Source organism: Cottoperca gobio, unplaced genomic scaffold (assembly GCF_900634415.1).
Source record: "Cottoperca gobio unplaced genomic scaffold, fCotGob3.1 fCotGob3_467arrow_ctg1, whole genome shotgun sequence".
Classification (NCBI taxonomy): domain Eukaryota; kingdom Metazoa; phylum Chordata; class Actinopteri; order Perciformes; family Bovichtidae; genus Cottoperca; species Cottoperca gobio.
In genome coordinates this window covers 53,157-70,008 of record NW_021167025.1, presented here as the reverse complement: position 1 = coordinate 70,008, position 16,852 = coordinate 53,157, and the positions used below count along the sequence as shown (strand labels likewise).

Here is a 16,852-nt window from a genome sequence, read left to right as displayed (position 1 = left end):
GGCACTTGAGAGACAGACAGCATTCAGGTCTCTCTCACCTGTTGGTCTTCCAGATGTGGACGGTCCTCGGGGTCGTCGATGCCATGTTTCTCCGCCATGTCGTCCAGGAAATCGAAGAAGAATCTGACCGCAATCGGAGGAGGACGTTTCGTACTGAGGATCGCCACGAAGACGTCGTCCACGAACTTCTGCAGCGTCCCCTACAGAGAGACAGACAGGTAGAGAGGGTTAGTGTGTTAAATCTCAGGTGTGTTAATGTGTTACTTCCATGGACAGCCGTCTGGTCATGTAAATCTCAGGTGTGTTAATGTGTTACCTTCATGGACAGCAGTCTAGTCAGGTAAATCTCAGGTATGGCCTTTGCTCTCTCTCTCTCCCTCATGCTGCTCTTTCTGTGTTTTGGGATTTCTGGATCTTCGCTGCTCTTCACCAGGTGCCACAGACGCAGACCCTCCTCCTCCTCGCCCTCCAGCATCGGTGTTTCTAAGGCAACCACACAAACATCAACATCAGACGACAGAGAAGAACCCCCGTACAGGTAAAAAGGTAAATGTTTACGATGATGTAACGTTAATTAAACAACCATAAAACTTCAGGCTAGCTAAGGGGTGGGCTTGTACTAATGCTAGCTAGTTAACTAGCATGATAATGATAACGCAGGCCGGTTCCAGAATGAAATACATCTGGTTGGGATGCACGAGTAGCCAGAGGGACGTCCCGAGCTTTATTATCACTGCTGGAACACAAACCGCTGTAAAGAGTTGTAAACAGGAAGTTAACACAGCACGTTCTTTGCTTTTTGAGTCAGAATGGCACCTTGAGAACATTACTACATAACCAAAAGTGTGCTGCTGGTTGTAGATGTTCTAGTTGTTCTAGGTGTTTTAGGTGTTCTACTTGTTTTAGTTTTTTTGGTTTTCTAGGTCTGGTTCTGTGTGTGTTTTAGATGTTCCACATAGGCTGTGTTCTTACTCTCTCCAGTCTGGAACACCTGGTGGACTCCACCTGAACTCTGAGAACGAGGAATCAGAGCGACCGTCGCTCCGTCTGGAACCTAAACAAGGAGAAAGTTTCATGTTTAACTGATGCGCTACAAACACAGAAGTCTGAGAGGTAGAAAAATGACTTTCTGTGTTTATGACTTGAGAACTGTAGGTTGTTGTAATTCTCATTTTGGCCACCAGAGGCTGCAACACAGCCCCATGTTCTACATACTACAATCATTCACGTTTACTTCCAGGTGAGTTTTAATTTCTACATGCACTATAAACACAAGGTATTTATAGTGTGTGTTAGCAAGTTATGTCCCATTATTTCTTCTGGTGAAAATTGTGTTTAATCCGCTTTTACTCTAATTTAGGAAATTAGGTCACTCCTGTTTTTACAGATAACAAAAAAAATGTAATTGCCAAAACCTTTTTTTAATTGTCATAAAAGTCAAACACAGGAGGGAAAACTATTTAAATCAGTCTTGGAGAATGCATTTTTGTCTCACAGGGTTTCTGAAAGCAGGAAGTGAAACATGAGCAGGCGCCCTGTGATTGGTCGGTTTGTACCTTGTAGTGCTGCAGAGTGTTGACTCGTTTCCAGCGACCTTGAACCACCGCTGTGACATCATCATCTGATAGGGTCAGGTGACCCGCCTGACCTGAACGCCACTCTGTCAATCAAACACAGGTGAGCTGTCAATCACGTGGGACAGGTGAGACAGCCAGGTGAGAAACAGGTGAGACAGACAGGTGGGAAGGGGGGGGACAGGTGAGATAGACAGGTGAAAGAGGTGAGACAGTTGAGACAGGTGTGTGTGAGCTTACCGAGGTCCAGACTGTCTGCTGCCGGTCTCTGAGAGAAAGGAGCTCCTCTGTAGACCTGATCCAGGATCTTATCCTTCACCTGCACACAGACAGACAGGTGAGAGGCAGGCAGACACACAGGTGGGGACTTTATCTTTCATGTTGACGGACTGATAATAATAATCTTCTTTTGTCTTTTTGCCTTTATTGATAGTACAGAAGACAGACAGGAAATGACGAGAGAGGACAAAATGCAGCAAAGTGGCTCGGATTCAAACCCAGCAGCTGCAGTCAGGACTCACAATGTTTTTCTTTTTTAATTATGACTATTGATGTCTATTAGTGACTGTATCTTCATACTATGTCCAAACTTTCTGTTAAACTCTTACCGTATTTTTATAAACGTGTATATGTGTAAATAAATAAAACAGACAGACGGGTGCCAACCTGTGTGATGGTGTCGGTGTCAAGCACTTTAACAGGACACGGCTGGACCTCCACGCCATTCTTCACCAGCACTGTGAGAGTCTGAGAGAGACCGTTGTAATGAGAGAGAGACAGGTTGTAAAGAGAGAGAAGACAGGTTGTAAAGAGAGAGAGAGACAGGTTGTACAGAGAGAGAGAGACAGGTTGTACAGAGAGAGATAAAGGTTGTATAGAAAGAGAGAGACAAGTTGTACAGAGAGAGAGACAGGTTGTACAGAAAGAGAGAGACAGGTTGTACAGAGAGAGAGACAGGTTGTACAGAAAGAGAGACAGGTTGTACAGAAAGAGAGACAGGTTGTACAGAGAGAGAGACAGGTTGTACAGAAAGAGAGAGACAGGTTGTACAGAAAGAGAGAGACAGGTTGTACAGAAAGAGAGAGAGACAGGTTGTACAGAGAGAGAGACAGGTTGTACAGAGAGAGAGACAGGTTGTACAGAAAGAGAGAGACAAGTTGTACAGAGAGAGAGAGACAGGTTGTACAGAAAGAGAGAGAGACAGGTTGTACAGAGAGAGAGACAGGTTGTACAGAGAGAGAGACAGGTTGTACAGAAAGAGAGAGACAAGTTGTACAGAGAGAGAGAGACAGGTTGTACAGAAAGAGAGAGACAGGTTGTACAGAAAGAGAGAGACAGGTTGTACAGAGAGAGAGAGACAGGTTGTACAGAAAGAGAGACAGGTTGTACAGAAAGAGAGAGACAGGTTGTACAGAAAGAGAGACACAGGTTGGATTTGTCACCATGGCGTAGTAGTCAATGTCCTCCCTCAGCAGGTGGCTGTCGTTCAGAGTGCGTTTAGCTTTCCCCGTCACCGTGTCCACCGGCCCTTTGTCCACCTGGTACTTTATCGCCCTGTAGAGCATGTAGAGGGGCTCCCCTGCCACCTCCTGCAGACAGACAGGTGGGGCAAGACAGGTTAGCGCTGCTACAGACAGACAGGTGAATCAGAATCAGAAATCCTTTATTAGTCCCACAACAGGAAAATTGACCTTGTTACAGCAAAAGAACATATGAAGTAAAGTGGTGAGTACACAATAATCAAATAGATAAAGACACAAAATAAGTACAAAGTGGTTGAAAAAGTTATAAAAAGTGAATATTGCACATAAGGTGAAGGGAGACCAGTGCTGCACCAGACATACAGGGGAGTTGAGACAGGTTAGTGCTGCTACAGACAGACAGGCAGACAAACAGGCAGACAGATAGGCAGACAGACAGGCAGACAGACAAGCAGACAGGCAGACAGACAGATCACCTTGAGGAAGGAGTAGAGGCAGATCGACATCCAGTTAGTCAACATCTTCTCTACAACCGTCTCCGTGCTGAAACACATGAATCACATTGTTCGTATTGAACGAGTAGGTTTAAACACGTAACACCTGGACGGCAGTTTAAAACATCTCTATGAAGGGGAGTTTGTTTTACGAACCGGCGCAACATGAGCTTGGGGTTCTTGGCAACATATTGCTGCACCAGGTCCTGCAGCAGACTCTTCATGACCTCCGTGAAATACTCCAGTTTATCGTGCAGAGCTATAGTGAGCAGGCTGGCAACGTAACCCCGGTCCCTCTGAGAGAAGCCCTGCTGGGCCTCCAGGGTGTGGATGAACTGAGGGACACAGACACACATATCCTGTCAGTATTGAGACTATAAGACCCTCTATATATCCTGTCTGTACTGAGACTATAAGACCCTCTATATATCCTGTCTGTACTGAGACTATAAGACCCTCTATATATCCTGTCTGTACTGAGACTATAAGACCTTCTATATATCCTGTCTGTACTGAGACTATAAGACCCTCTATATGTCCTGTCTGTACTGAGACTATAAGACCCTCTATATGTCCTGTCTGTACTGAGACTATAAGACCCTCTATATATCCTGTCTGTACTGAGACTATAAGATCCTCTATATATCCTGTCTGTACTGAGACTATAAGACCCTCTATATATCCTGTCTGTCTGTACTGAGACTATATGACTTTCTATATATCCTGTCTGTACTGAGACTATAAGACCCTCTATATGTTCTGTCTGTACTGAGACTATAAGATCCTTTATATATCCTGTCTGTACTGAGACTATAAGACCCTCTATATATCCTGTCTGTACTGAGACTATAAGACCCTCTATATATCCTGTCTGTCTGTACTGAGACTATATGACTTTCTATATATCCTGTCTGTACTGAGACTATAAGACCCTCTATATATCCTGTCTGTACTGAGACTATAAGATCCTTTATATATCCTGTCTGTACTGAGACTATAAGACCCTCTATATATCCTGTCTGTACTGAGACTATAAGACCCTCTATATATCCTTTCTGTACTGAGACTATAAGACCCTCTATATATCCTGTCTGTACTGAGACTATAAGATCCTTTATATATCCTGTCTGTACTGAGACTATAAGACCCTCTATATATCCTGTCTGTACTGAGACTATAAGATCCTTTATATATCCTGTCTGTACTGAGACTATAAGACTCTCTATATATCCTTTCTGTACTGAGACTATAAGACCCTCTATATATCCTGTCTGTACTGAGACTATAAGATCCTTATATATCCTGTCTGTACTGAGACTATAAGATCCTTTATATATCCTGTCTGTACTGAGACTAAAAGACCCTCTATATGTCCTGTCTGTACTGAGACTATAAGATCCTCTATATATCTTGTCTGTACTGAGACTATAAGACCCTCTATATATCCTGTCTGTACTGAGACTATAAGACCCTCTATATATCCTGTCTGTACTGAGACTATAAGACCTTCTATATATCCTGTCTGTACTGAGACTATAAGACCCTCTATATGTCCTGTCTGTACTGAGACTATAAGATCCTCTATATGTCCTGTCTGTACTGAGACTATAAGACCCTCTATATATCCTTTCTGTACTGAGACTATAAGACCCTCTATATATCCTGTCTGTACTGAGACTATAAGATCCTTTATATATCCTGTCTGTACTGAGACTATAAGACCCTCTATATATCCTGTCTGTACTGAGACTATAAGACCCTCTATATATCCTTTCTGTACTGAGACTATAAGACCCTCTATATATCCTGTCTGTACTGAGACTATAAGATCCTTTATATATCCTGTCTGTACTGAGACTATAAGACCCTCTATATATCCTGTCTGTACTGAGACTATAAGATCCTTTATATATCCTGTCTGTACTGAGACTATAAGACCCTCTATATATCCTGTCTGTACTGAGACTATAAGACCCTCTATATATCCTTTCTGTACTGAGACTATAAGACCCTCTATATATCCTGTCTGTACTGAGACTATAAGATCCTTTATATATCCTGTCTGTACTGAGACTATAAGACCCTCTATATATCCTGTCTGTACTGAGACTATAAGATCCTTTATATATCCTGTCTGTACTGAGACTATAAGACTCTCTATATATCCTTTCTGTACTGAGACTATAAGACCCTCTATATATCCTGTCTGTACTGAGACTATAAGATCCTTTATATATCCTGTCTGTACTGAGACTATAAGATCCTTTATATATCCTGTCTGTACTGAGACTAAAAGACCCTCTATATGTCCTGTCTGTACTGAGACTATAAGATCCTCTATATATCTTGTCTGTACTGAGACTATAAGACCCTCTATATATCCTGTCTGTACTGAGACTATAAGACCCTCTATATATCCTGTCTGTACTGAGACTATAAGACCTTCTATATATCCTGTCTGTACTGAGACTATAAGACCCTCTATATGTCCTGTCTGTACTGAGACTATAAGATCCTCTATATGTCCTGTCTGGTACGTCTTCCAAACAGAACACCAGATGGTTGTGAGTTCAATACCAGGGCTGCACCATTGTACGTCTGAGAAAGGTACTTAACCCTAAGTTGCTCCAGGGAGACTGTCCCTGTAGTTAGTTCACTGTAAGAGCGTCTGCTAAATGACCTGTAATTATGTAATGTAATAATAAATTACGGGTAATTTAAAGGTAAATATAAAGGATAAATATAAACAGTAAATTAAAGGGTAAATTGGAGGTAAATCAGGATCACCCTGGTGAGGAACAGCCTGTTGTTCAGCAGGTTGTTCAGCTGCTGCAGACCCTGCTCCACAGTCTGCCTCCTGGACTCTGGCAGGTCCAGCTGGCGGTTCAGCGGCGCCACCTGCTGGCCGGGGAAGAAGACCCTCTCTGCATACGTCCTGTAGTCCAGCAGGGGGAGTCCCGGTCCTCCGACGTCACTGCTCAGATCCATCATCTCTGTCATCAGGTCTGCGCACAGGGAGAGGACGTCACCTTCTGCATCATGTTAAAGCATCTGCAGCATCTTAGTTAAAGCAACGGGTTTGTTTACCCGTGAACTCTTTGCGACACTGATCTCCAACGTTGATCTCCAGAGTTTCCAACTGCAGCAAAACCTTTTTATAATCTCTGAGCGCCTGCTTACTCTTCCTCCTGCAGACACACAATATATACTTTTATACATACTTTAATAATTACATTCTATTCAATAATCTATTATGTATAATAATCTCATATATATATAATGAATAATAATGTTTTATATTAATGATGAGCCTTATAAAAGCCTTCAGGTACTTACCTGTACATGAGAATGACGACCAGCACTGATAGGATGATGACTGCTGCTCCCGCCCCTAAACTAATCTGAGCAGCCAATGGGACGACAGATAGAGAGTCACTGTCGTACTGCACCAAGCCCAGGTCCACCTGCAGGTTCCCCATCAGCACCTGATGGGGGTATATTATTCTATTATTATTCTATTCTATTATTATTATTATTATTATATTACATTATATAATATAATATATATATGTGTGTATGTGCATGTATGTACGTGTATATATACTGTATATGTGTGTACCTTGAGACTGGGCAGCTGGCTGCCGTCCCCCCCGCTCCCCGGTTGTGTCTCCGGGGGTTCACAGTACAGGTGCGTGTTGTCCAGAGTCTTCACCTCACACTCCTGATCTCCGAGGCGAGCCGTCACTTCCTGTCTAGATATCGCTCGGGTCAGGTCCTGCCCCTGAGGGACCCCGCGGACAGACAGTCAGTCAGTAAATGAATGAAAGAATAAATAATTAATGAGTGAATGAGTGAATGAGTGAATGAGTTACCTCCACAGCAATCACTCCTCCGGGTTTGAAGCGATACGGAACATCTGGATCTTCTCTGTTCAGAGGGAAGAACTCTGGGTTCGGATAATACGTGAAGCTTTTACCCTGAGAGACAGACAGGTGGAGGGAGACAGGTGAGAGAGAGAGACAGGTGAGAAAGAGAGACAGACAGACAGACAGACAGACAGACAGACAGACAGACAGACAGGTGTCGTGGAAATGTATCATATAGTCTTCTTATATTTGAACTCTATAAAGTTGTTTGGCCTTACAGTCACTAACCCTGTGTTTTCCCACAGCTGTCGTACACATGTCTGATGTCCCTGTGTCTGCTAGCAGTGGACAGACAGTAGGTGCCACTTTGACCATTGTCAGGTAATTAGCAGACGGATGTTAACTGTTGTAATTAACATGTGTGATGTCTCTGTGCCTTTTACCTGATCCTCCCGTGCAACTGTATAAATGCTGTGTTTCTGTGAACGCAGGTCAGATGCTTGTAGCACACCAGCTGCAGGTTGACTGTCCTTCTGTTCAACACTTCTAACTCTTCATCAAATAACACCGAAGCTTTAACTTCTATATTTGTGCATTTCTTACCAGAAGGTAATTCATTTTTGTATTGCCACCACAACAGGTGGAGGGGGAGACAGGTGGAGACAGACAGGTCAGAGACAGACAGACAGACAGACAGGCAAGAGACACACAGGGGGATGGAGACAGGTGAGAGACAGACGGACAGACGGACAGACAGACAGGCGAGAGGCAGACAGGTGGAGGGGGAGACAGGTGAGAGACAGACAGACAGACAGGCGAGAGACAGACAGGCGGATGGGGAGAGAGAGACAGGTGAGAGCGAGACAAGTGAGAGACATACAAACAGGCGAGAAATAGACAGGTGGAGGTAGACAGTTGACAAACAAACAGACAGCTGACACACACACAGACAGACAAGTGGAGGGGGAGACAGGTGAGAGACAGGCAAATCTCAAGGACTGCCTTCTTTCATCTACGTAACATTGCAAAAATAAGACACATCCTGTCTCAAAATGATGCAGAAAAACTAGTCCATGCATTTGTTACTTCAAGGCTGGATTACTGCAACTCATTGTTGTCCCAAAAAGTCGCTTAAGACTCTTCAGTTGATCCAAAATGCAGCGGCACGTGTATTGACAAGAACAAGGAAACGGGATCATATTACTCCTGTATTAGCTGCTCTGCACTGGCTCCCGGTAAAATACAGAATAGAATTCAAAATCCTTCTCCTGACTTACAAATCAATTAATGGTCAGGCTCCAGCATATCTTAAAGATCTCATAGTACCTTATAAACCAACTAGAGCATTACGCTCCCAGACTGCAGGGTTACTAGTTCCTAGAGTCTCTAAGAGTACAATGGGAGCCAGAGCCTTCAGCTATCAAGCTCCTCTCCAGTGGAACCAGCTTCCAGTTTGTGTTCGGGAGGCAGACACACTCTCCACATTTAAGAGCAGGCTTTCCTTTTTGATAAAGCTTATAGTTAGGGCTGGCTCAGGTTTGCCCTGGATCAGCCCCTAGTTATGCTGCTATAGGCTTAGACTGCCGGGGGACACCTCCCTGCTCTCTTCCTTCTCTTCCTCTCTCCTCCCCTCCCTCTCTTCTTCTCCCTCTCTATCTGTATGCATTTATGTAAATGTATGTTACTAACTCATCATCCGGGGCATCATCCCCAGAGTGTCTGTGTCTCATGTGGCAGGTTGCCACTGATAAAGTTTACGTCAGGATCATGAATCGTGGCTGCCCCTGTTGCCCTGGTCCTGCTGGACACAGGGAAGCCTTTTTGACATTTTCCTGGATTCATCCAAACTTTCTCTTTTTCAACACAACATCATTTCTGTCAAATGTTGTATTTGTACTATATTGTTTATCCTGTACACACAACATCTATTGCACGTCTGTCCATCCTGGGAGAGGGATCCCTCCTCATTTTCACATTTCACATTTTTCCCCCTTTAATTATGGGGTTTCTTTTAGGAAGTTTTTCCTTGACAGAGGGTCTGAGGACAGAGGGTCTGAGGACAGAGGGTCTGAGGACAGAGGGTCTAAGGACAGAGGGTCTAAGGACAGAGGGTCTGAGGACAGAGGGTCTAAGGACAGAGGGTCTGAGGACAGAGGGTCTGAGGACAGAGGGTGTAAGGACAGAGGGTCTGAGGACAGAGGGTCTAAGGAGAGAGGGTCTAAGGACAGAGGGTGTCGTAACCTGTAAAGCACACTGAGACAAATGTATAATTTGTGATATTGGGCTATACAAATAAATTTGATTTGATTTGACAGGTGAGAGACAGACAGGTGGAGGGGGAGACAGATAGAGGGAGACAAGTGAGAGACAGACAGACAGGTGGAGGGAGACAGGTGAGAGAGAGACAGGTAGAGACAGACAAGTAACAGACAGACAGGTGACACACAGTCAGACAGACAGGTACCTTGATGGTCTCAAAGTGCACCCTGACGTTGTCCAGTTGAAACCAGACACCCTTCACTTTGACCTCTGGGGTCACTCTTGGGGTGAGACAGGTCATCTGAGAAGACGACAGCACGGAGCAGCGCTCTGAAACCTGAGAGACATACAGGTGGAGAGAAAGACAGATGGAGAGAGAGACAGGTGAAGAGAGAGGCATACAGGGAGAGAGAGACAGACAGACAGGCAGGTGGAGAGAGAGAGAGAATCATTATTAGGTTAAAGGCTTTTTTTTTTTTTTTAATCGGGGGTGCCTCTCGTCCTGCGTCACACCGTGTTGTGTCTGGTGTGAGAGTAAAGATACAATCGTAGAAAGTATTATATTCTGTATAAAATTAACTGTATTGTCTGTGAGGATTATTCAGAGTCTAACAAACCAAAACCATTAGTCTCTTACAGACGTGCACACAGGTTAACATGTAAACGAGTGGAAGTTATTTATTTGATCTCAGAGGTCAGGTGTAAGGACGACCTCTGCCCTTTGACCTCACCGTGGTCATGCTGCTGTTAAACACCAGCTGCTGCTTGGCGGTGAGCAGAGCCAATCGTCTTCTCCGTTTCACCCTCTGGACCTCCACAGGCTCCACCCATACCGATATGATTGGCTGCTGCACGACGCCCAGGTTGCTGCCCATCACCATGACTACGCGCCCGCCTCTGAGAACAGGAAGTGGTCATGTGATTAGGATTCTGGTCTGAGCTGTGATATGATTGTTATTGGTGTTTTGCTCTTACGCGTAGAAACTCTCCGCAGGCATGGCGTCGGTGATGACCGGGTTGTCAAGGTAACGGAAAGTAACGTTAGCAACAGTCCGCTCTGCTTTACCGAAAAGGAGCCGGAGAGAGACGGCGCCTGTACGATTACTGGGACCAGTTTGACACACCAACTGGGAGTCAGACACCTCCTCCACACTGGGGGGGGGGGACAAAAGAGAGAGGACTTAGCAGTAACAGTAGCAGTAGAAGGAGCAGTAGTAGCAGTAACAGTAGCAGCAGTAGTAGAAATAGCAATTCTAGTAGCAGTATTGGCAGTAGTAGCAGTAGCAGTAGTAGTATTAGCAGTATCAATAGTAGCTGTATCAGTAGCAATAGCATGTCTAGTAGCAGTATTAGCAGTAGTAGTATTATTAGCAGTAGCAGTAGTAGTATTAGCAGTAGCAGTAGTAATAGCTTAATCAGTAATAGTAGCAGTTATAGTAGCAGTATTAGCAGTAGTAGTATTAGCAGTAGCAGTAGTAATAGCGTAATCAGTAATAGTAGCAGTTATAGTATCAGTATTAGAAGTAGTAGTATTAGCAGTAGCAGTATTAGTAGCAATAGCAGTTCTAGTAGCAGTATTAGTAGTAGCAGTAGCAGTAGTAGTAGCATTAGTAGAAGTATTAGCTTCTCACATGTAGCAGGGCTGGAGGCCCAGGAAGGCACTCAGGTTGGACTTCTGTCCCGTCAGCAGCTTGCGTCCTCTGATGGTCAGCCTGGTTCCTCCAGAGACCGGACCTTTATCAGGAACCAGACCCAGGAGCTGCGGGTCCTGAAAACAGAGAGGAGCCTTGTGGTTAAATATATTTGAAATACTCTGATGGTTGAAAACTGAACTTCAGTATTTTGTTTGTTGATGAAGATGCTGTTTGAAGATGGGAGGGAGTTGCCAACTGAATACAGTCATTAATAATATACAGTGTGAGTACGGGGTTAGTAACCTCTCGTACCTGATAAGTGAACACCTGAGCCGACCTTCCAGGTGGAGTGGTTCCCACGGTAACCAGGACAGGCCCCTCCCTTGGCCCCCCGCTGAACTGCAGTTCACACACAACCCTGAGACACAAATAAAAAACTGTAAATTATAAAATACTAAGAATGTTATGTTACGATAGGGGGGGGGCAAAAGTGCCTCTTCAGCAATATTTGAGGTGTGTGTGTGTGTGTGTGTTACCTGGTGGAGATCTGGTATCCTTCAGGTTGGGGCGGACACTGAACACCTGCCACTGTGACTCCGCCCACCACATCCTGGTACCTCATCCCCAGATTAGAACCTGTGATCGTTACCAAGACTCCGCCCTCCAGAGGACCAGAGACAGGTAGCACCTGCAGACAGACAGGCAGACAGACAGAGAGACAGAGAGGCAGACAGGCAGTGAGAAGCAGAGAGAAACAGTTTGAATGTTTCCATGGTAACAGATGAGGCCTCTACAAACAGACTGATCGTTATAATTTAGATTATTTTATGTTATAGTGATTGTGGTGGAGCAGCAACAATGTTAGCATGAACCAAACTCTATTCAGAAAACAAGCATTTTAAAGGTTGTCTGATTGTCGTCTTGCTGACAGAACTGACAAAGCATGAACTCAGACATTTTAGCATGAGACTCACCTGCGTGATCTGAGGAGGCGGGCAGGTGTCTGCAGGTACGCTGCTACAGGATTGGTTGTAAACACAGCTGGGGGCGGGGCTTCCTGAACACCACACGCAGCCGTACTCCTCCGGTACCGCCCGGCACTGTGAGCAATCTGATTGGCCGGCTGAGCAGTCATACAGCTGGACTGATTAACACAGGAAACAACTGTCAGCCAATGAAAACTGCTCACACACTCACTCTCACTCTCACTCTCTCTCTCACTCTCTCTCTCTCTCTCTCAGAGGTGAGGTTCTTACGTCGGAGGCCAGGTGAGGTGTCAATGCGTCGCTCTCCTCTACGCAGATAGACAGCAGCCAAATACTGAAGCTGACTGACAGCATATTTAAACTACAGAGAGACAGGCAGGTGAACAGACAGACAGCATCATTAAAGTCTTCAGAAGCAGTTTAATGTTTATGTTGTTTCAATGAACTCAGTTTTATGTACATTTTGAGTATAGCATTAGAAAAGACAAAATGTGATGAAACTGTAACTGTAGCTTTGTGGAGGTGTGCTTGTGTGTGTGTGTGTGTGTGTGTTACCTGATGTGCGCTGCAGGTGAAGGTGTGTGTGTTGTCGTCTGTTTTCTCTACAGCAGCCGTCAGATTTAACTGGACACCTTCGATTTCCACGACACAAACATACAGAGCTTCATCCTGAACAAAGATTATATAAGTTTATATATATGTAAATATATATATGTATGATAAACGTGAGGATGTATTATTTGTATTATTTCTCATGTCAACTCGTCTCTGATCTTTATTAGCTGAAGTTTCTTACTGTGTACACGTCCAGGTTTCGTCCCCGCAGCACCACCGTGCTGCTTAGGCCCAACGGAACTAAGGCAGAACTCTGCAGGGTGAAGACCAGGGGACAGGAAGTGGGACCAGGAGAGTCCTGCAGACAGACAGGAGGCAGGATGAGACAGGTAAGCAGAGAGACAGACAGGCAGAGAGACAGACAGGCTGGCAGTCTCACCCTCTGGTTGAGGATGATGTGTTGTTGTGAGCAGCTCTGGTTGTGAGTGCAGAGTTGATCCAGAGGACACCAGTTACACCTCCACACACTGCTGACACACGCCAGACACCTGAAACACATCAGCAACATCTTTACAATCCTCACCTCATTATCGTTCTCGATCATCTTTAGCATCATTATTGATCAACACTGTATTAGGGCTCGGTCACATATCCGCCTCCTGTTCACTTTCTGTGCGAGCTAAGGGCAGAATAAAACATCTGCCTCCGCTGGCAAAGCAAATTCCTTTATTCCATTTTTGAGTCTTACTGGGAGCTCTGGTTCAAGTGGCTCACAGCGCCACAATCGTAAAAGCTCATGTTTCCCGTGGTGATGGTCACGTGACGAAACATCAGAGACACAGGCAGGATCATGTGATCTGGAAGCAGAGAGTCACAGGAACAGGATGTCAGAAATCCTCAGCACTATATTACTGTGGTTCAAAATCTAACTAACAAACTAACATGCTAATATGCTAACATAGTAACATACTAACATACTAAAATAGTAACATAGTAAAAAAACTAACATACGAACATAGTTTCCAACTAACATACTAACATAGTAACAAACTAACTTACAAACATAGTAACATAGTAACATAGTAACATAGTAACATAGTAACAAACTAACATACAAACATAGTAACATAGTAACATAGTAACATAGTAACAAACTAACATAGTAACATACAAACATAGTAACATAGTAACAAACTAACATAGTTTCCAACTAACATACTAACAAACTAACATAGTAACATAGTAACATACGAACATAGTAACAAACTAACTTACAAACATAGTAACATACTAACATAGTAACAAACTAACATAGTAACAAACTAACATACTAACATAGTAACATACTAACAAACTAATATACTAACAAACTAACATAGTAACATACTCACATAATAACATAGGAACAAACTAACATAGTAACAAAGTAACAAACTAACATAATAACATAGTAACAAAGTAACAAACTAACATAATAACATAGTAACAAACTAACAAACTAACATACTAACATAATAACATAGGAACAAACTAACATAGTAACAAAGTAACAAACTAACATAATAACATAGTAACAAAGTAACAAACTAACATAGTAACATAGTAACATAGTAACAAACTAACATAGTAACATACAAACATAGTAACATAGTAACAAACTAACATAGTTTCCAACTAACATACTAACATAGTAACAAACTAACATAGTAACATATTAACATACGAACATAGTAACAAACTAACTTACAAACATAGTAACATACTAACATAGTAACAAACTAACATAGTAACAAACTAACATACTAACATAGTAACATACTAACAAACTAATATACTAACAAACTAACATAGTAACATACTCACATAATAACATAGGAACAAACTAACATAGTAACAAACTAACATAATAACATAGTAACAAAGTAACAAACTAACATAATAACATAGTAACAAACTAACAAACTAACATACTAACATAATAACATAGGAACAAACTAACATAGTAACAAAGTAACAAACTAACATAATAACATAGTAACAAAGTAACAAACTAACATAGTAACATAGTAACAAACTAACATACTAACAAACTAACATAGTAACAAACTAACACAGTAACAAATTAACATAGTAACAAACTAACATACTAAAAAACTAACATAGTAACATAGTAACAAACTTACCACTTCCTGTTAGCATGGGTGGGAGGAGCTCCGGCAAAGGTGATTGACAGGTGATGCTGGTTCCCATGACGATGGAGGGCTGAGGTGGGAGGAGCCCAAAGACACAAGACAAAGACTCTTCCCCAGTGAGGGCGGGCAGCTGCACGACTGACAGCGTTACCTTGGAGATGGACATGTAAACAGTCAGATAAACACCAACATGTGGAGAATAGTTTGTATTTATTCTCAAAGGTATACAAATATATACTGAATATATACATTAATATAATCACTATTTGCTGCCTAACTACCTGTGTCTGCTCGTCTTTGCTCTGATTGGCCGGCTGCAGGCTCTGCACTGTTATACACTGATTGGTCGGTTCAAAGCTCCACAGCCAATGGTTGGGCTGCGTGTGGCGCAGACACTGATGCTTACGGGAACATCTGGAACATCAATACACAGATTAATAACAGTGAAAACATATAAACAGATTTATACCTCCCCAGACACCCACCTGCCCTCCAGGACACACCAGCCACAGTACGGGTCTCTGACAGACAGACAGGTCTCACAGTCTGTCTGTCTCTCGCATGAAGACACTGGAACCTTCGACAGCTGAGAGACAGACAGGAAGAAGATCAAAGGTCAGATTTACAGAGAGACAGACAGGTAGACAGAGAGACAGACAGGCAGACACACAGACAGGTTGATACTGTCTCACCCTGATGTTGGTTAAAACATAAACGTGCTGCTGGCTCTCGTCCAATAGGAGGTCGGCACTGACGGCGCTGCCGCTGTCCACCAACACACTGCCATACAGATCGCCTGACCAATTAGAGCGCACCAATACCTGCAAAACACACACACACACACACACACACACACACAGTTAACAAGACATAAATATTTAACAACATCCTGCCACCAGGTGGAGCTGCTTCGCCATAGTTACATGATGTCTGATCTAGATCCAGGTGTGTGTGTGTGTGTGTGTGTGTGTGTGTGTGTGTGTGTGTGTGTGTGTGTGTGTGTGTGTGTGTGTGTGTGTGTGTGGTAATGAGTCTAATCCTGCCCCGGAGCCCAAACAGAGCTTTGATGCTTCCTGTTAATATTTAATCACACACACAAAATGTTTCTGGGGTATCCTACTGGATCCTTACCCAGAGTGCACCTGGGGGACCAATAACCAATCAACAACCCCCCCCCCCCAAGCTAAACGCCTGTTAGTCACCACACACACACACACACACACACACACACACACACACACACACACACACACACACACACACAGAGCATGTAGCCTGCAGCTCTTTTTCAGCAAAACAACCCACAATCAATGTTAAACTGTGTGTCCAGCAGCGTGGCAACAACAGCAACGATAACATTAATAACATCAATAATAATAATATTAGTAACATTAATAATAACAATAATAAGATCAATTACAACAATAATAATATTATTATGTAATATTATATTTTAATAGCGCAAGCTGACCTTATGCAGTCGTCCCTCTCGGTCTCCCAGTAAGGCGATAGTGCGTCCCGCCTCTGTTGCCGTGGTGACGGCGGTCAGCTGGGTGGCGGAGGTGAAGGTGGGCGTGGCCCGCAGCTGTACAGCACTGGCGATGGGGTTCGGGGTGTGTTCCCCCCCACAGGGGTACTCTGACATGGAGTCCTGACACACAAAAAGTAACTTTTTCACAGCTCAATCACAGAATAAAGTTTAGAAAGAGGAAGTAAAATAATAAACTGTTAACCGCCAACCTCAACTCAAACCAGCAGAAAGTAAACAGCATGCATATAAACAGACGCACCGTCTGCATACAGACAGCCGC

The 16,852-nt window shown here is 43.5% G+C and overlaps 1 protein-coding gene across 1 annotated transcript in view; it reads right to left on the bottom strand.

Moving 5' to 3' along the window:
* Positions 1-38: 38 nt before the first annotated feature.
* The window catches only part of plxnb3 (plexin B3), a gene marked incomplete at its 3' end in the record, with an annotated part of 68,627 nt that continues 51,813 nt past the window's right edge, over positions 39-16,852 (bottom strand). Inside the window, 32 exon segments of the mRNA XM_029428119.1 lie at positions 39-64; positions 66-200; positions 317-483; positions 973-1,054; positions 1,557-1,660; positions 1,815-1,893; positions 2,241-2,321; positions 3,017-3,163; positions 3,532-3,598; positions 3,706-3,884; positions 6,337-6,554; positions 6,637-6,737; positions 6,886-7,034; positions 7,169-7,330; positions 7,422-7,526; positions 9,880-10,011; positions 10,406-10,571; positions 10,650-10,826; positions 11,306-11,442; positions 11,621-11,726; positions 11,845-11,996; positions 12,283-12,452; positions 12,565-12,655; positions 12,850-12,963; positions 13,091-13,207; positions 13,289-13,397; positions 13,598-13,706; positions 15,033-15,192; positions 15,323-15,455; positions 15,527-15,627; positions 15,734-15,862; positions 16,513-16,692. Of these exon segments, the coding sequence (XP_029283979.1) occupies positions 39-64; positions 66-200; positions 317-483; positions 973-1,054; positions 1,557-1,660; positions 1,815-1,893; positions 2,241-2,321; positions 3,017-3,163; positions 3,532-3,598; positions 3,706-3,884; positions 6,337-6,554; positions 6,637-6,737; positions 6,886-7,034; positions 7,169-7,330; positions 7,422-7,526; positions 9,880-10,011; positions 10,406-10,571; positions 10,650-10,826; positions 11,306-11,442; positions 11,621-11,726; positions 11,845-11,996; positions 12,283-12,452; positions 12,565-12,655; positions 12,850-12,963; positions 13,091-13,207; positions 13,289-13,397; positions 13,598-13,706; positions 15,033-15,192; positions 15,323-15,455; positions 15,527-15,627; positions 15,734-15,862; positions 16,513-16,692 (4,085 nt within the window).